The 20451-nt window shown below is 39.4% G+C and overlaps 1 protein-coding gene across 1 annotated transcript in view; it reads left to right on the top strand.

Moving 5' to 3' along the window:
* The first annotated feature begins 1838 nt into the window (after positions 1-1838).
* LOC115924511 (mothers against decapentaplegic homolog 6-like) overlaps positions 1839-20451 on the top strand; it is a 35021-nt gene continuing 16408 nt past the window's right edge. Inside the window, exons 1-3 of the mRNA XM_030986834.1 lie at positions 1839-3217; positions 3632-3685; positions 5151-5255. Of these exons, the coding sequence (XP_030842694.1) occupies positions 2794-3217; positions 3632-3685; positions 5151-5255 (583 nt within the window). The 5' untranslated portion in view covers positions 1839-2793. The remainder of the gene's footprint in view (positions 3218-3631; positions 3686-5150; positions 5256-20451) is intronic.

Raw genomic sequence — 20451 nt, forward strand, 5'->3', positions numbered from 1 at the left:
ATTAAAAAAAAATCAATGAACAAATAAATGAATAAATGAAAAAATAAATTAATAAATTAATACCTAAATTTCGACAACGAGAACAATGACTTTACTACTACTCCTTCAGTTTTCAGGCTGTTTCAAATATTTACTACCCGATTAATTCTACTTAATACAACGAAATATTATTAAAAGACTATTGATTAATCAGTGATTTAAATACTCCTTCGAAGAGTAAGAACATTTGTGTTCGACGTGCCACGGTGTTATCATGATAACAAGTCTGAGTTATGTTGGTCTAGATAATAACGATTGTGATTAATAAACGAATGAATAAATAACTAACTAACTAATTAAATAAATAAATGAAAAGACACATATACTTTTACAACAAGAACAGGAATGACTACTTTTACTACAACTACTATCATTACCTGCTACATGTACCATTGCTACTACTACTACTACTACTACTACCACAACCACCACCACCACCACCACTACTACTACTACCAGGCCTGACTACTACTACTACTAATACTATTACGTCTACATGTATTATTGGCCTACTGCTTTTAGCATACGTCATCAGTAAAAGATGAATGGGATTTTTGAAAAACAATTAAAAGACCACAAAAACATCATGATGTGTTTGATAATGATAACGATGAGTAAAAAATCTACAAAACAGAGCACCAAAACTAAAGATAACTGCTGTACTTTCTCGATTTCATGCACCCAAATTTACAATATATTTACACCTAGCTTAAACAAGATTAATGCCAAACCAATAACCAGTCATTAAACTAGAAATGGGAATTTATTTTGAAAAAGATAAAATTGGACACAGAAAAAGCGAGAATGAATAATGGAGGATGGGCTATCGCAAAATGTAAACAATAAGTTGAACGAACTTTTTCACCTGCCCCCAAAAGAATGCTGCGCGCATTATGTCGGCAAACACAAAGGATAGGTACATCCATGTTAAATCCAAAAGAAGAAAAGGCCACGAAAAGGCCAGAGAAAAGGCAAGACTTAAGCAGTTTGTCCTATTATTTCACTTAATTATCAGCATTCTTACAGTCTACAAAGAATTGCATCTTTCATGTCAATATTTAATTTCAATTTAGGCTGTGAGTAAAATATATCCACCTATTTTGTTTATTGAAAACATGGGATTAAAAACTGATTATCAAATTCAAAGTGATGTCCCTCGAGCTCAAAGTGGGCCTAGTTTATCGCGCATGTGATTTGAGAGTTGCGTATGTGCGCGCGCGCGAATGTAATACAATCTTGACGAGAAAGCACGTGGTGAATCGCACACTTGTAAACATTGCATTTCATTCATGCTATGCATCGGCGTCAGCTCATTCACATGGGCTTCCAAGAAAAGGTGTCCGTATGCCAATCAGCTGATCGCAGGTGCGTGCCTACCTGAGCGGGAGATCCGAAACAAATAGGTGTAAATGACTCGCCAGACCCGACTGCACTATGACATTCATGCTCAACATACCCCTAATTCGAGACATCAGACAAACCCATCACATCATCGTTGTGTGTGATTGATATACCATCCCTGTAGGCGCTTGCAATTCAAAGCAAGCGATATTTTCTGGGCCATTTTTCGCATTTCATGTGCATTGCTTGTACGAGTCACATTGTTTACTAGCTTTTTCCCCTCGTGCTAGCGGAACAGCCCAGCGAGGCAGGCGCCCGAGTAGCGGCCTACTGGACCATTACGAATCGCACTATGCCCGCTGCCTGGATGTCGCCTTGCATAAAGCGGCTCAGAGTCATTTACGGGTAATTTGATAGTTATAAAGCGTAGGTTGGGTTTCCGACGATGATCTATCTTCGCCAATCACGAGAGAGAAGATAAGCGACACCGGAACCGCGGCTCCCCCTCTATCGCATAATGTGCTACGTTGAAATAAACGAACAAACTAACACGTCCTAAATCCTAAAACAGGAGTCATGAAGCATTTCTACCCTCGATATACTAAGTAATGTTTTATATCAAGAGAACAGTTGCCTCAGTATTGATTTCTTTAACCAAATGAACTGCTCAGAGGAAAATTTATTCCCAGTAATTAGGCGTGTGCCTTGTACGACGCAGAGGGAGGAAGTCCCATCGCTGGCAAAGCGCCGAGTTATTTGCTCAACAATCATTTCAGACTCGAGCCGCGCCAAAATGTCTAGACATCCACATGACCCAAGTCAACCAATCAGCGTAGAAGTAATCGTGTGGTCAGAGAGAGTAGTAAATTTCGTATGTTTTTCGCGTATACAGCGAGCATCTTTGCGAATCGTGAGCCTGTGATCGAAATCTCGCGCAGCTTCGTTATACTGCACAGTAAGCTCTATTGCGACGGGACGGGCTGGTGTATACTGTGTATTCTCTACCGGACTAGTTACGGAATAATAAGTATAGGCATCTGGAGAACCGTAAACTGTATTCAGTGGATTACACTAGAGAAATTTTGTGAGCTGTCTTCGTATGCACTGCCGTATTTTGTCTGAGTTTTGATTAATCGTCGACGAATTGTGTGGATTTTCATCGTTTTTTCAACGTTTGATGCTGGATTTTATACACATGCTGGAGTGGTGCGGTGACGGGCTTCGCTGCCTGCTTGATCGGCCTTGTATGCTGTCACTGCTATAGCCAAAGGAGCTGTTGTGTATTCTTTTGCCGTTTTGGCCAGTGCCACAACGAGCGACCTAAGGAGGAAAACCGCCGTTTCTCCGGCGCTGGAATGCTTATTCTCATCCGAGTCTGTGGGCTATGCATCGTGTGCATGCAGCGCATGTCGCATGTTCAGGTCCAGGCGGTCTGCGCTCGTGCGGCGACTTTTGCGGAGCCGTGTGGGCTGTACACACGGTAACGATAGTGGGTCTTCGGCCGACCGGGAGAGTGAGGCCGAGACCGACCTCAAAGCAGCCGCCAACAGCTTCCTAAAACGCCTCAAGGAAAAACAACTCGAGCTTTTGCTCGAGGCATTGGAGAGTCGTGGAGGGACTCATACAAACTGTGTCCCCATCTCGAAAGGGGAACTTGGACGCAGGACCGTTGCTCCTCATGTTTTATGTTGCCAGCTATTTCGTTGGCCAGAACTCAAGCATGGAAGCGAACTCAAACGGCTCAAATTTTGCTGCGAAATTAGCCAACAAGGCGACGAGGAATCCTCAGGAACAGTGTGCTGCAATCCCTACCATATCAGCCGTCTATGCAGACCAGGTAAAAGATCTCAAATAATGTAAATCAATTGTAAATAAACACGATATCATCAATACATCTCATTCTCATGCATTGTTATGTATCTCAACAAGGCCCGACGAATTAATTTAGCCTCCATGCACGCAGTGGGCATTGACCATGCAATGCATGCAGGCGGCCATGGCACGGCGCCTGTACTCCTGAATGCTGCCTGCGCAACTGGCTGGCCTCTATTGAATCTCGCATCCAATTTAGCGTGATGGCGCCGCTGTATTTATGTATTTATCAACCCGGGCCTTTCGCCTCAATTAACGCACTTACACTGCATCTATTCAGTCGCGCTTGCTAGGATGGCGGTGCTACTCATTCAATGACGATTTTTTTTTTATTTCTTATTCTCAACTTGTGCTTTGTTTTTCTTTCACATATTTACAGAGTCTCCACCACCACCCTATAGCAGAATTGCGTTCGAGAGGTCCAAAACGCAAGGTATGAATGGGTGAAACCTAATTTTTTTTTTTGCTGTCCCAAGGCCAAGTGGCAAATCCAAACAATTCGGATATGATACATGTGATGCTAAAATAGATACATTTGTTTTTTAAAGCAATACATCTCGTCTAAACTTCTATTTATTAGTCAAATTAGTCTTGGAAAAATATGATATTTGGTATGACTATGAGAGAATTGTTTATAAAGTAGTATAAAATGTAGGGAAATGATGTAATTAGTTAACTGGTTGTCCAATCTTCTGTTCATCTAAAAGACTTTGATTTCAGATTGGATGCCTTCAGGTTTTACATAAACATTCAGTCTTGCTCTTAGATTGCCATTGTATTTATATTTACACTAAACATGAAGATATTCCAACTTTTTGTCAAGTCTACATCAAACATCTACTTGTACATGTACATTACCAACATCAAAAATATGAAAATAACAAATCCTCCTAAAATTTGATAGCTCTGATGTTTGTCAAAATATATGCATCACTTATTTGCTGTCATATATTTTTAATGTGCATGCCATTAAGTATCCATTACTCTCCATGGTTTACCATTTTAGATCAGAGCTATATTTCATTGCAAATGAACATCTTACACAGAGAGAGAGAGAGAAAGGGAGGGGCTCTTTTTGAGTATCAGATCGAGTATTGAAGTAAACTGGCATATTCTATCCTTTCAGTTTGAAATTAGACTTAATTTTGTTGGGGGAAAAATGCTCATACATTCATTTCCAGTACCGTATACTTTCATTAGGAGATGAAAAGTGTTCATTGTAGGTTTTAACTATTAAAGAAGAAGAAGAGAGAACATGGTCCCAGATCAACAAGTTACACATTTTTCAGGTTCTATGATTTTGGCCATAACTGGTTTATTACTTTATTGCAATACATGATGTTTTTTGCTTTTGCCAAATGAGATTTAAACAAATAAAAAATTCATGAGTTTACTTGAAAAATGCTCATGTTCTTGACTGTATCAATTCATATCTTTCTGAATTGTGTGACAAAGTTGTAGGCCTGCCTGTGTAGTCTACACATTTATCTTCAGGGTTTCTCAAAATTGTTTCAAATGCAACGAACCATATTCAAAGTACCAGGACAGTCTTTGAATCCCCCAGTTGTTGTGTATTTTACTGAAGATGTACACTTTTCCTACTTTGGTTCTTCAATGTTGTGAAATTTGTGCTTTTCCTGCTGACATCTTGAAAAATAAGGCCTACATTTCAGGACACTTTTTTAAAAATTCTGTTCAGTTGATATGCTGTTCTCAACCTTTACAGAGACCTTTGTATATCATGCACAGCTAATAAAACATTTACATACAGGTATTATTGATGCTCTGTAATGAAATGTTTGAAAAACTAAATGCCTCTCCAAGGAAAAAGAGTGACCTGGTCCCTACCTAGTTGTTAATTTTGTATATTTTGTTTGAAACTTACTTTTTTACGATAGAAACTGAAGAAGATGCCCCAGTCACATCGCCCGTTGAATTTGGGCAGAGCACAGAGACGGGCAACACACCTACTGAACGGAGACAGCCTTATGCCAACTCATCAGGTATGTAGTCATCCCTCCCTTTTTTAATAAGTCCAATTTTTCATCCATTGGTCTGGATTTTCAGGTATCTCATTCTCGGATCATGATTAAGAACCCTGTATAATGATCGAAGATTTGGCCTAAATTTGATTGTGTCTGATGAGTGGTATATCATATCAAATAATTAGAGATAAAATTTGCACCTTTTTTAAAAAGAAAATTGGAAACCAGCATTACAAGCCCATTCCTTTAAAAAAAAAATCCTGTCATATGATGAGTAAAATCTGAAATTTGGATTGCCGCACCAAATGAAGAATCACTGTTGCAGATGCAAAGTAGGGTCATCCTTTCCATTTTCAACATCAATTAAGATCTTTTTTAATGTAAGTTTAATCTAGCTTTTGGATGTTGATGTTATTATGGGATTCTACTAGCTGATTAGCAATTGTGTACTCCTTGTTGTTAGTTTGAGAAGATACCACTTGATGTACTTGTGAATTTATGGCATGGAATTTCATCAGTCAGAAAGCTTGAAAGAGATATGAAGAATTTAAAACTACAGGTGTATAACTGTATATGGTATCATATTTATAGCAAGTACCCTCATTATTATTGATGTAATCCATCTGCATGGCATATCATTCTGCCAGGTTTTCACTGTTTGTAGTCCAGTTATGTATGGCCCAGTGAGGGTCGTTGTAGTTATCATGGCAGCCCCTATAGGCCAAAACAGCATACCAACTCCCCATTCTAAAGCGTTCTGTGTCCCTGGCTCTCTGTTGCTCTATCTCCCTCATTCTTTGTGATCTTTCTGCCTCTGAAAGGAATGAATAGAGCCTCCTAGAGTAACAAAACAGAATCTGGTATTTGGGCTGCCATTGTTGGTTGTGGTCTTCTCAATGCCTCATTGTTTGATTTAGCTCTGATTGTTACATTGACACATATGTGCTTGATAGTATTTGAGTAAACTGATGATTTTTTTTCCCCCTTTGCTCGTGCTAACAAAGATGTTGTATCATGATATGGCTTCTTTTAAACATAGTCGTACTAATACTCCTTAAAGCCTGCACTAAACCATGGTCCTGTGACTCCTATCTAGGTATACATGTACATATTTTTCTTACAAATAGTTGCATTGAAGGTTTTGCCATATAAACATTAGAACTGATGAATTGTAGAGAAATCTTTTGTTTGGTATGACAACATACAGATAAACAAATATTTTACCTTTGAATGTTATTTGTTTGTTTGATTTTTAGTCCATGATTGTTTCTTTTTACCATGCAATTTCTTATAGCTCAGTTGAAAATGAGTGGATCTACACAAAATGTTGTTAAAGTGGAAGTATTTTCCCCAAAGGAATATCTGCTTAAGCTCCTAAAACATATCAGAACATTAAGCTGCCCTGGAATGAAAAGATCTTAACAAAACTCATTAAAAACCCGCTCATCTATTCTTTTGGCTAGAATCATGATTGAAAAGTAACAAGTTGTCACCTCCTTAGCTTCCCCAGTCACGCCTCCCAAATCGCATTTGAGCTTGCCTACGACTTTGCTGCCGTACATTATAAATGTGTGTGGTTTGGTTTGCACGATGACACATGCTCAGTGACAACGTATGTTCATGATTGGATTGAAGGGATAACATTGGCGCCTCCGCTCATCCCATTCATAGAGCCCCGGGATTTGATTACTGGTTATATTGCCCTCACACCTGCACCATGCCTCCACAATGCCTCCACACTGAACCTCACCAGTGTGTGGCACATGCAAAGAGGTCACTGAGCTAGCTCAGCTCACGCGCATGTTTAAACGAACGAATGAACCACCGTCCATGTAGGCAAGGCAGTCTGTAAAGGTTGTGGCATGCATAATGTATCAGGTTTTGAATGTGTATTGTGCTGTTAAAGGTGGCCATGCCACTGTTTTTTCTGCTGATAAGGTTGGAGATGTCTTGTAGAGAGAGCTATTTTGATTGTGTATTTGTTACCTTTCGAAATAGCAACAGTACTATGAGCCTGAACATAACTCATCGCTATGATATTTTAGATCTTTTCACTTGATTTCCAAATTTTACATGTACACAATTATTTTAATGTTAAAATCACTACATTCAATGAATTTCTGAAAGAATAATGAAGGATAGAGTTGAGTTACTGTTACCAGCTTGGAAAGCAAAATAATTGTAATTTCCCCAGGGATGTAAATGTAATCGATAAACCTGTCCTAGTTATAAATATTGATTTGGAGAAAAAAAGGAAGTACAGCACAATAAACATACTGTAGCAATGTCAGTAACATGTTCAGAGTAGATATCAGTAAGACAGTTTTCATGCATTTTCTTGAACAGATTTGGAGCAGTCTGAATGGAAATGGTTTGTTTTCATATCATGCTCTTGAATTATATGTAGCAAGGTTTACATTTTGTAATGTGAAAGGATGCAGTTTGGGGGAACCTTGCTTGTCCTCTCTTACTTGAATTGTTTACTATCCACAACCTGGTACACTACATTCCTGCAAGGACACTCATGATAAATGACCCTCTCTCTACCTCTATCCCAAAATGAACAGCTTATCTGCAACATAAAAGTAAAACATACAAAGGCGACCCCTTTATTACTGGGGGATTTAGGCTTGAATAGGCAAGTGGATAATGGGCGTTTGAATGGGGGTGGGGTGCATATAAAGGCGCTCTTTACCCAACAACATGAATTCTGTCTCCATTTTGGTATTTGAGGAGTCATTACATTCATGGCCTCAATGGTGAATAGTACACCCTTCTTTTCTTCTGATCCTCAACTTTGAAGAAAGGCAAAGAATAGGTTCCAGAAGACTAAAGATTGGCCAGGAATTAGGGCCAACTTTCTGGAGTAGCTGTGCATTTCGGATCTTTCTTTTCTCCCTTTATATATTTCCCCCAGCTTACAATACATTGTGAGTTTCTGCAATAGCATTGAAAAGGAGGCAGTGTGTGGCTCATTGAGCTTCGACAATGGCGCATCTTTTTTCCATAATGGCCTGATCTGACTGTGCTCCGCTGTGGAGCCTCTTTTGATGTCACGGAGGCTAGCCCTCTTTTGGAAGTCAAAACTCCCCTGGTGCCCAAACTAATGAGGCTGTTATTATGCGGAGGATAATGCATTGATTGAGGAGAGCTGGCGTCCAGCAGGGTCTAGTGGACAACAGATGAGACTCGCATCGTGGAGGGGGAAATGGCAAGAGAGAGAGAGAGGGAAGGGAAGAAGGGATAATGACAAGGATAGATTATAGAAAGATGGGTAAAAACTCAAAAGACCTACATTTTGTACATGTAGATGCTTGAACAAAATGAACTTCAGATTTTCATTTGCAAGAATTGCATTTACTGTTTTTCTCTGTTAGGGCTTGCGAGACTACAGTTGTTGGATTCAAGGTAAAAGATACCCCTCACTGAAATGCAGTAAAATGATAATCATATTCGGAGAGAAAGTACCATGCGATGTACTACGTCTTGGTGTTGTCCTGGTTTCCCCCGAATGCTGATTAGATTATGCCTAACATGCAAATGCACGCTCAGTTGGGTGAAGCTCGTTCACTTCAATTCATCTACTATAGATGCAGGGAGGAAAAACGGAGGTAGTAGAGCTGGCGTAGTATGCAATGTTTATGACCTGGCGACTGGCGAGGACAGAGAGAGAGAGAGAGAGAGAGAGAGAAGGAGAGAGAGAGAGAGAGCAGAAGATGGTGGAGATTGATTTCTGATGAATTTGCCGAGGGAAAGTGAAGGCATCTTCGTTGTAAGCTCTCTGAAGCCGATCTTGTAGTTGCAATGTCGTTTCTCATTACAGTGTACCGAGATCAATACGTTGCCCAGGTCATATTGTGCCAGTGCTACGGCTAGCGTAATAAGTGTATGTTTATTAATGAAGTCCTCCTACATCTATTTGTACACAGTGCATCAAGAAATATGAAGAATATAATTCAGTTATTCATCAGCTTGACAAAACTACATCAAACATGTAAGTCTAACAAAAGTCTAACAAGATGATGACATTAAAAAATTGGTGTAGATTGTACTCTAGAAGGAAGTGGGCTTACTTACAGAAGCTGCTTTTGTACAGATCTGGCCAGGTCTGCATGTATTTTGCCTGATATTTTGTGTTTGTGGCCTTTTAAATTTCCATGCACAAGGTTTTTCCATTCACCCAAAAATGTCAATTTTGAGTATGCGTAAAATTGCAAGAAGAAGTAAGTGGTAAAGCATGCTCGTGGATCAGTTTTGCGAGAGATGTGGGTAATTATAGCTTTGATGAGTTTTACATAATGTTGGTGCTTCTGCTCGGGGATTTAAGCCATCATTTTCAATAATGGTTGACTTGTAAAACAATCACAAAATTTATCATTGTTCAGAGTGATCTGCTCAAACTTTTATTCTTTTACTCTCAGTAAACCATTAACTGAAGCTAAACCAATATTTTATAGGAAAGCCGTTTCCCTGGCATTTTAACATGAAAGGAAAATATGGTAGGCCTACATATATATGTACAACTTGTACGTGCTGTTTACACATCAGTACAATGTAGATACAATGGTTCATGGTATCTGTGAACATATGCACATGTACCTGAGGCCTATAGCCCAACATGCTGGTCAGCTACATGTAATCGCTGTTACGATCTAGCAGAAACACCCCCCCCCCCCCCCATCTATCTGTACAGCAACTCTAGAGTGTGGCATTATACATCCGGACTTATACTTGACATGCTAACTCTTAATACTCCCTGCACTCTGAAGGCCCAACTCAGATCGACAAATATTTACAGAAGGGATATGCCCAAACTCAAGACATACTTGTGCTGAAGGCCCTGTACAGCGGGATAGGGCTGCCTGACAGTATCAAGGGGCATAAAATACATAACCCAAGATTTGGCTCTCTTTACAAATTTATTTTCCCCATTTTTACCCCTTCCACCCTTCATCTTTGTAGATGTAGGCTTTGATTAATGAGGCAACGGCTAGCTGTAGTTTCTGCCCTTCTGAAAAATAAAACTGGAGAAGTTGAATGAAAGTTTGTGCCAGCTTTTTTTGTATGCCAGTATGTCTTTATACTGCTGGCATGCGCTGAAAATTACACGAGCATAGAATTTGGAACCATTTATTTTGAGGCCAAAAGTAATGTTTGCTATTACTGTGACATTATTTGACTTAAATTTGTTCAAAGTTGAAATTATAACCTCTTTACTCATTCCAATTTCATAGAATTCTTACGGTACTCTGGGCAGCCTCAATTTGATTTCTCATGCTTTTTTTTTCTCCTTCAAACTAGGGACAGTGCTTCCAGTAGCTGTTATATGCACTTGTCCCGTACTTGAACTCTGGACCGTGATAATTGTTTGATTTGTGTGTTTTTTTGTCATCAAAAAGAACTGACTGAGAACAAGAGAGGAAAAATGGCCCACAACTGAACTTGTGGTTCACACTTTAAAAATACAAGCACTTGCTTCATGAAGCTGTGTACGTGTATATTGTGTTCATTGCATTATACACCAATGTACTGGCAATTATGATATTATTTGTCTCTAATTGAGCATATTGATTAATAATACTGCTAATGACAAAAATGAAAAGGGGGAGAGAGAAAGCAGGGTGTTTTGGAAGGTGTTGAAGGCCTTGTTTGTACGGGGCTTTCAGTGGGTGGTTCCCAAGTTGTTTTGCAGTGTGGAGTTATTTTTAATTTCGGAAAGAGAGTGTGTAATCACAGAAACACATGTTAATGTATCCATATTGATCTCCAGTGCTCTGGATTGGTTTGCAAAGAGCATCTCATTGCTGTTATTGACGGTATGAACGCAAGCATACAAATGTATAAGCTGTGATATTACGTTTCTGCACGCTACATAAATCTCAGTGTATAGTGCCTGTATTGGTTGTACATGAACATCTATAGAGAGAATGACAAGATGAATTCTGCCAATCGTAAGAGGCAGTAGGCAATATGAGTGTGTATGAGACCAGCTTGTCACATTCTTAGCTGAACAAATCTTCAACATCAATTACAAAAATATACTTGTGCACTCAAGATTTCTAGAAATTTGTTGGTGGTACATTTTCCACTGTCAGCATATTCTAGCATGATAATCAATGGGAACATTTGGAAAGATACTTCATATGTTTACCATCCTGCAGTTTATATACAAGGAGACTCGGGTTTTGCAATGACACTTACATGTAGGTTTCGCAATGACTAGTCTGGGGCAAGTACGGTATCAAAATGGCGGTTAATGCTATATGAGCCTGAATCATCCCATTTTTAACTATTGCATTAATCTTACTTCCTGTCCTGGCAATGTATATCTAGGCCAAAAAAAAAGAAGTTTCAACTTTCATGTAGACTCTGGCTAGAGTAGAGATGATCATGTCGTGCGATCTTCAGAATCTTCTCTTTGCAAAACATATTTGAATTGATTAATCTTTCAAGTTTAAATGCTGACATAAACAGGATGATGATCTATATTTAAATGTTACAAAATACTCCTATTTTTCAGTATGCCGTCTGTGAAACAACAACCTTTACAGAAAATACCCCTAATTTTGTTATTAACCTTCAGCGGGAGATAATGTATGTATGTTTGTTTGTTACCCACATGTAGGTCTAATGACAATCTCACAAGTTTGCACCAAACTTTTGTCATTCCGAAGGGGTCAATGTTTTTTCATGTTTGCGCATGTACATGTATGCCCTTGCAGCCCCTTGGCTTGGGTGATATAATGATTATGTCATCAGATGGGTGTCCCTCATACCTATCGGAGAACCCTGAGAATGCACTACTGTTTCGTTGATCATCTTCTTTTCCTGAGAATACCTGTACCTTTCCTGGAGTAAATACATCCGCACTTCTGGGGGACCACCTTCAGGTCGACTTGGCATCATCGAATATGACAAGGGTTTATTTCATGATGTTAGTGGTAGTACAGAGCAAGCAGTATTCCAAGTATTTGACCCAGCAGTCAAGTACATGCTAGCCATCTCTGTGTGATCCCTCGTCTTGTAACGGGATGGAATAAATATTTAGAATTATAGAGATGAACTTTTCCCATGGACATACTTTTAAGTGCAGTAAATTTAATTTCGATATCCAGTATTTCTATCGTCCTTGGCTTTCATGGTCACTTTCCATCAATCACCATGATATGGTGTTGGCAAGATCCATATTTCTCATTCTCCAGTTTCTAAGAAAGTTATTACTAATACTTGCAGGTAATACACTGCCAAGGTGCCACTGATGTGAAGAAGATTGTATGCCTGTTGATCTATCTCTTTTGATTGATAAGCAATTATGCATATTCACTTTGTGTTATCTTTAAGAAATGACAGGTTATATTTCTAACCTTGTTCCTCTCCTCCGCTTCACTTGGCGCCCCTTTCCATGACATCTCCCGACCCTGCCTCCCTTCCAAGTTCCCACCGAGCTGAGCTCGCCCAAATTGAAATCGTTGCATGCTGCATGCCATGCCTTCAAAACGAGCTCTCCACTTGCAAGAGCGTGCTTTGAATTAGACCAGTCTTCAAGGCTCCCCGTTGTTGATTTTATTTTCCCAGCCAAATTTAGCCTAATAAGAAATATCTACCCCTCCCCTCCGTTTTCATATAGCTTTGTAGACTGCTTGTACGTGTACATGGCTACATGCACAAGATGGAAGCAGTGTAACATGTGTAATGTTTGTGGAAGATTAGGTATGTGCGTACGCATTTAACATCTATTTGTCTAGTGAACATAGCTAATGTCTTTTTACAAGGATGCTACAGCATACAGTAGAGGTTGGATAAACACAGGTTCTGGAGTAGGAGAAGGGATTGCCCTGTGAATTATCTGGTGACAGCCTCTCATTCATATAAAACCTCCCCCTTATGTCCCCCTCCCCCTGCCCCTTCCCTCATCAAAATAAAATAAGGGTACCCGTAAGGCTGTATGTAGACTGTCTAATGATTGTGAGGTCTTGATTAAACAACTTCATTATAAAAAATAGACTACATTTTTTTTGTCTGTAAAAATCTGAATCATGCAGGGCTTTGCATCTTAAATATTTTGTCAGTGTAATTACTGAAATTCAATGTTGACAGTTTCCTAGTGTAGGTTAATCACATTTTGTGCTTTACCAACTTGTGCAAAATATTTGTATGTGGACATGATAAAGAAATGAAATCTCTCTTTTCGCAACAAGGGAAAGATGAATCTTTAAAGAGGCCCTCACCAAGAGACTGAGTGTCTACCTCCCTAATAGGCTGGGTTAGCAGGCTGGCTGTGGTTTGCCTACAATTAACACGCCAATAGGTCTAGCTGGGAAGCAGTCAAATTGAATGTTTCCTTCCCTTACCGAATCTCTTTCTCCTCCAATCATTCACAGGCTGTTCTTGCAAGCATGCTTTACTTACGATAGTTTCTTGATTTTTGACATTTGTTTCGTATTTTGCATTGGGTTCCTAGATCTCTTCCTTAGTTTTTAAAGAGGTTTTTGACCAGTGTATGACTTGCATATTTTGCCACTATCTTGATCATGAACGCTTGTAAAGTTCTGTATACCTTGCGCTTGTCATTAGCATGGGTTACATAATATAGACAAGATTGTGTTCAAGTCTCAAGATTGTGTGTAGGCTTATATGTACACATTCACTCATGCAGGTTCTATTGCAATCAGGAGAAATGCAACCCTCATCCTTTTCAATTCACATTTTCATGTTGTCACTAAAAGTAAAGAGTCCAGACTGAACACAAAGTAAACTGTGCGCTACAGTGTATGCATAGTCTGCCCAAACACCCCCCCCCCCCTCCTTTCACCCCTCTCTTGATCCCAAGAAGCCATTAGAAGGTAACCCATGGGTCAGAATAGGTTTCAGTCTAATCCTCTGCTTGCATAACCCTGTGTTTGTCCATCAAACACACAGTTTGTGTGGAGCCTATGGAGTCGGGGCGAGGGGAGAGAATGAGCTGGTGAACCAGAGAGGAAAAGAAGCAGAAAAACCAACTCTCAGAGCCTTCAGAGGGCAAATAGACGAAGCCTCTTTAGAGAGCTTGAAACTAGATCTCTTTGTGATTGAGAAGAACGGCATAAGAAATAAGTTCTGGAGTTGGTATTAGAATTCTGTAGGAATGATATAAAGGGGATTGCTGGATGAAGAATGTAGTTAGATGGGCAAGGGAAAGGAGAAATACTGCTTGTTCATTTTGATTGGCAAGATTCAATCATGATTCAGATTTAATTGACCAAACATTGAAGAGATATTAAGTTAAACCAACCATTATTAATGAGTCTTTTTCAAAATTTCTAACATGAACTTTTGAATTGTTATGACACACATTGCCAACTAGTTTTGGAAAGTACATGTACATGTATAAGTTTACATCTTCGCTCTTCAAAGTGAAGTGTGAAAAGCATTTCACACTTCTGGCAATTTATAATTCAGGGTCTTACTCTTTTATAGCTTCCAAATTATATGTATTTTGTGTTTTGCTAAACCCTGCTTCCCATTCGGAGGCCAAAACCATAATGAGATGGAAAGCATGCCTCAGTATCAAGGAAGGTCACTCCTTTGCAATCTCAGAAAAATCTGGGGTCATCAATTATGCCCTTTGACCCCAGTTGACCCCAGCCCACATACTCCAGTATACCCTGGGTATTAGGGTGGCAGGGTAACTCAAGCTAGAATCAGAAATGGATATTCTCTCTGGGGCATTCCAACTTGCTTCTCTTCATCTGACTGCAGTCCTATTCCCTTCTCTTTCTCTCTCTGTGTCTCTCGGTCTCTCTCTCCCTTTCTTCCTCTCCCTTTCTTCCTCTCCCTTTCTTCTTCTCCCTTTCATCCTCTCTTTCTTTCTCTCTCTCTTTCTTTCCCTCTTCTCTTCTCTTATTCCTGTATCATTCCCTCTCTCTCTTTCACCGTTCTCCCAAGCTCACCAACCTCTTACTCCCCTCCACAGAGTGGGCTATATAATGCATACACACATGTATTGCAGTTGTACATGTACAGAACAGGGGAGAAAAAAAATGCAGCCAATGGCTTGAGAAATGGCAGGCCCATAATGGAGAATAATAAACTGGCAGGATTCGTTGAAATTGATACAGAACTCATAGGGATTTGCAGAGGGAGTATTTGGAAATTGGAGGAGGGTTGTGAAAAGATGGATGGTTTAGCAAGCGGCTGAGCAGCGGAGGTTGGCTGCAGTTTTCCAATTTGGGTGTAGCCTAGGCCTAGGCTGTATGTTTATGCTTGAGTATATGACTGGGTGTACCATGTAGTGTACATGTAATGTACAAGTTGTATACCTTCATTTCAGTACAAGTGTACAACTCTTTGGATTTACTTCCATAATGTGCATGTGCATGTACCAGCTGTAACATTTGAAATTTGTGTCTGCATAGTGGTTTTGTCAGCAGGCCTACATGTATAATGTATGTTCTTTTACATATTTATAGGTAATTAGGTACATGTATATAAGGGCTTCTTTTAAAGTGGTTCGTGATAAGGCCTTAGTTCGTGACGATAGCTTCTGTGCCCATGTCGGCGACAGTCGGTTTCGACTTGCAAATTATTCATGATCCTAACTACATGTAGTTTGTACTTTGAATTAATCCAATTTCATATACTAAGTGCTTATTTTTGTTGTAATGTAGGCCTACAAGAACAGTAAAATGTGTCATATTCAAAAGTTGATGGATAATTCTTATATTCTACCTCTCCGATAGAATTCCACGCAATCTGCATTGGAGGAATTTCTTTGCTTGTAGCGACAATTTGAGCTTGGTATTTGTCTCTGACATGAATGTTTACTGTGTACATTGTAGTCTTGGATCAGTCAACATGGTTAAGTAGGTCAGTGATAAGAGCACTTATCAATGCCAGCCTGGCAGGCTCCAGGAGACCCAGAGCTAATAATGTATCCCCGCTAATGACAAAGTTGGCGATAAATCTTTTATAATCCTATCTTGGCTTATGCTGATGCAATGAAGGAGATATCACATGACTTGGGATTAATCACATGTTTTTTGTTGCTCATGCATTGTATATGGCTTCTTGTTTCAATTTTTCTCTTCCCAAGTTTGCTTTCAATTCAAAAGAATGTATCACTTTTTATCCCTGGTTTGTGTTGAAAAATCTCCATGGATGCCTTGTTGTGTTTTTATGCTTCTCGTTCATAAAGGAATTTGTATTGTTTGCAACATTTGCGAGCTGAGTGGAAGGCAGAAATAATTGTAAACTTTCTGGTGCACGATACTTTCTAAGTTACTTTTCTCCTCTTTTGGCTTATAAATAGGCATCTCAAACCTGTTCCTTCTTTCAGTCCAATCCAAAGTGTAATTGGACACAAGAAGCGCACTCAGAGGCGAAGGTTGTCATGTTTATGACATCTTAAGCATGACATCAGTGTGCAAATGCTGTTATTCTTTTCCTGTCCAACTCCGAAATGATGAATGGGCTCAGGTGATGTTTATATGGACCCAAAGAAGTGCCTTGGCAGTTGGCTCAAAGTTCTTTATGACATACCTCATGCAATGGGGGAGTGGGATCGAGGAAAAAGAGAAGAGAGCGTATAAAAGAAGAAAGGAGAGAAGAGAATGGAAGGAATACTCCAATCCTTGCTAGGGCATTGCTCTCCCCCACTGCTCTCCCCTTCTCTCTCTCTCTCTCTCTCTCTCCCTCTCCTTCAAATGGATGTGACAAAATAAATTCATGCATTTTTGTTGAGTTCGGAGACATTGTGTTGACCTTTAGCTGCGCTTGCAGCAATGGTTAAAGAACGAACCATTCAGCCTGGCCGATACGCCTTGGCGTCGCCGTAGCGCCATGGGCTTGTTTGTTACCGAGTCTCTTACAATAATTTTTTCCCTGGCGTGCTCTCTCTCTTTCATTCGCTATTTCTTGCTCTTTTTCCCTTTCATCAGAAGGCCCCTCGCATGCATGCATTCAGACTGCATATTACTAAGGTTTCTTTGCTTGGAGTCGGTCATGTGTTAAAAATTTGCTACAACGGCCCACTTTGAACTTCCGCTCTCCATTCAATTCTTTTGTCCCGTTCTTTTATTCTCATTTTTTTCTTTCATCCATTTCTTTCAATTTTTTCTTTCTTTTCTTTCCTTTTTTTTCTGTGGCTGCTGTGTTTTGTTCGCCTCTGATGGAGAAAAAAAATCCTGATAGAATTTGGGATAAAACATTGAATCATGCAAGAGTAACTTTGGCAGTGCACTGACTTCTTTGAGAAGTGTGCTCTGCAGGAATGCATGGATTTACTCTCTTCATACCATTCTTAGCTGACTAAGCCCCCCCCCCCCCTCCCATCCTCTCTCTCTCTTCCTCTCTCTCTCTTTCTCTCTCTCTTTCTCTCTCTCCCTCTTTATCAATTCATCTTCTATTTCCTCTCTTTCTCTCTCTCTCTCTCTCTCTCTCTCTCTTTCTTTCTTTCTTTCTTTCTCATCTTTTCCCCTTTATTGATGATATGTTCATTTGTCCATAATAAAGGCAAATGTAAAAGACTGTAAATACAAAATATTCCATGAACATCTATTTTCCCTGGCTTTCCTCTCTTTATTGGCATCAAAGTGAATATTCACAATGCACACAAGACATGATGAAAAATTATCTGGCAACACTAACAGATATATACAGTATCGGGTTGAAATGAATAAAAGATTGTATGGTGCTAGAGTGCACTTTGATAAGAGTTGAACGGTTACAATGGGACGGAGAATACAAGAGCAGAATTGAATGAAACAAATATTGAATGGGATGATACGGCTGAGGTATTCTGACGAATGCAGGAGAGCGACAAATGTAAGGCTGGAGGACGATAAAACCTGATCTTAGTTCCGCCACTCTGTGGTTATAAATCATTAAAGAATAAATTCATCCATTGAGAGTGAAGATTTCTAAGTGCAAATATGCTTCCATAGGCTACGTAATTGCGACCTAACTTCCAAGGTAACACGGTGCAATTACCAAAAAAGCACAATCACTATATGTACCTGTACAAGTACATGTAGTTGTATGCATAAATTCTACTTTATAAAATTGTATAGTACACAATTGCCTTTTTTTAATGAATAGTTTTGAGGAAATCCTGTATGCCTATAATTATTGTTTTGTATTGATAATGAACTCTCATAACTTGTACATTTACATTAATGTAGGGTTGGCAATAAAAAAAAACCTTACTAGGCTGTACAATGAAATTCATAATGAGTATGCCATGGAGTGCCTTCGGGTCACAGGTTTTGTGTAAAAACTAAAAAGTCAGTGTTTTCATTTTTCCAGCAAAATGCAGCTGAAATTGTAATTCCAATTTGAGATGAAGGAAACCCATTACCGGTATATAAAATTCACAGATATAATTATCTTTGTGGTTTTAATGAATATAAGATAAATGCTGGTTTGTTGTCCTACTACACCGTCCCTCTTCAAGAAAATACATGTCAGCTTTGTCCAAAGCATAGCTAGCTATACATGTAGCTCTCCTGTGTGTATATTTACATGTATAGTGTGTGCCTCGGCATCTACACATGTTTTCCTCATCCACCTCCCTCTATCCCTCTCTCTTTCTCTCTCTTTTTGTCACTCTCCCTCTCCGTCTCCATCTCTCTCTCTCTCTTCACCTCCCCTCTCTGGCTCCCTCCCTCTCCATAATTTTTAGCTATCCACCCTATCCATCCATTTTGCCTTTTCTCCGCCATGCGAGTGCACAAGATTGCATGTATAATATATTCCCCCCACGTCGAAATCTAATTCAGACCTGCATGTCGCAAATGATTGTGCACGGAGCTGCTATTTTATTTTGGCGAGCTGTGTGGGGCCAGGGCAGAAATGGCTGTCGCATTTTTCCCCTTTTTTTTTTTCTGTATGTTTTTGTAACAATCTTGGAGGAGACTTGGTGCTTTTTTCATTTGGAGATGCTCCAGGGCAGGTTTCTCTCATTGCCACAGCAGAGAGAGAGATAGATAGAGGGGGAGAGAGAGAGAGAAAGAGGGAGAGGGAAAGAGAGAAGGAAAGAAAGAGATGCAGAGAGAGAGAGAGAGAAGGGCTAGTGCATGTAGATTGCAGGGATAGATTAGAAAGGAAGATGGATAGAAGGAGAGACGGATAGAAGGAGAGACTTTGGGGCCCTGGCACCCAAGTTCATTGGAGATAGTCTGGTATTGAAGATGGGAATATGAGGTCAAATATGGAAGTCTGAGAGGAGGAAATCAAATGTACATATGTTTTGACGTTCCATAATGGGAAGAAAGAATATATAAGTTAAATGCAGTCTTCATGTTCACTGCATTCAAAGATACAGATGTAATTTTGTTCGAAAAGATGGGAAGAAAAAATGCTTTTACCATTTTGGTTGAGATACTAGTAATACGTTTTGCAGATAACTGTGTCATCACTTTGTATGATAATTCATTTTGCATTAAGTTACTAGGTTATTTCATGCTTTCTGCACAGTGTATACAGTGGAATCCTACATGCGGGCCTGTATAAAGTATTCATGCGGGCCTGTATATATTCATGCATTGCTATACCAAAAGAAAATCATAATCAAATGTGTCTTCTTGCTGTATAACCTGATGGTAAAGTAAACACAAAAATTGCCCTGGGCTGCTAGCCATTTCCATGTTCATTTGGAATACCACAAACCACTTCAAACACTTGAATTTTGTGTTTATACAGTGTTCTTAAGAATCTGTAACCTTATACATTCCATGCATGACCTCTGACCTTCGAGTGCTACACTAAAACAAAGCCCCTCAAGCCATTTTGCCTACATTATTGTAAGTCCATTTACATTGCAACAATTTTTTGTTTCTTTTCAAGAACCCCTCATTTTTGAGGGTGTGTTTATGGGTAGTTGCGACAAAGTCCAGATAGTGAGAAAAAAAAACTAGACAGATTTTGCTGTCGGTGTAAATGATCCTATTCTTGTTTACTGAAGATTTAGACATTTATGGGTGAGAATAACTTGGTCATTGAAAGTGATCACAAATTATCAGTCCTGTAAGATTTTTAATGGGAAACAAAATAATACATATACTATGGGAAAGCTAGCACCTATAACTTAAAATTTAGCTTTTGAAAGTCAGGCGAGTAGCACGGGAGTCTAAAGCAGAAAATTTAGACAGGAAACGGTGGCATGATATACACTGTATGCATATCAAAAGTGATGAAATATTTTTGATATTTTTTTCATGCGTCGTTGATGATGCTCAGT

Source organism: Strongylocentrotus purpuratus, unplaced genomic scaffold (assembly GCF_000002235.5).
Source record: "Strongylocentrotus purpuratus isolate Spur 01 unplaced genomic scaffold, Spur_5.0 spur5_contig_838, whole genome shotgun sequence".
In the NCBI taxonomy this organism is placed as follows: domain Eukaryota; kingdom Metazoa; phylum Echinodermata; class Echinoidea; order Camarodonta; family Strongylocentrotidae; genus Strongylocentrotus; species Strongylocentrotus purpuratus.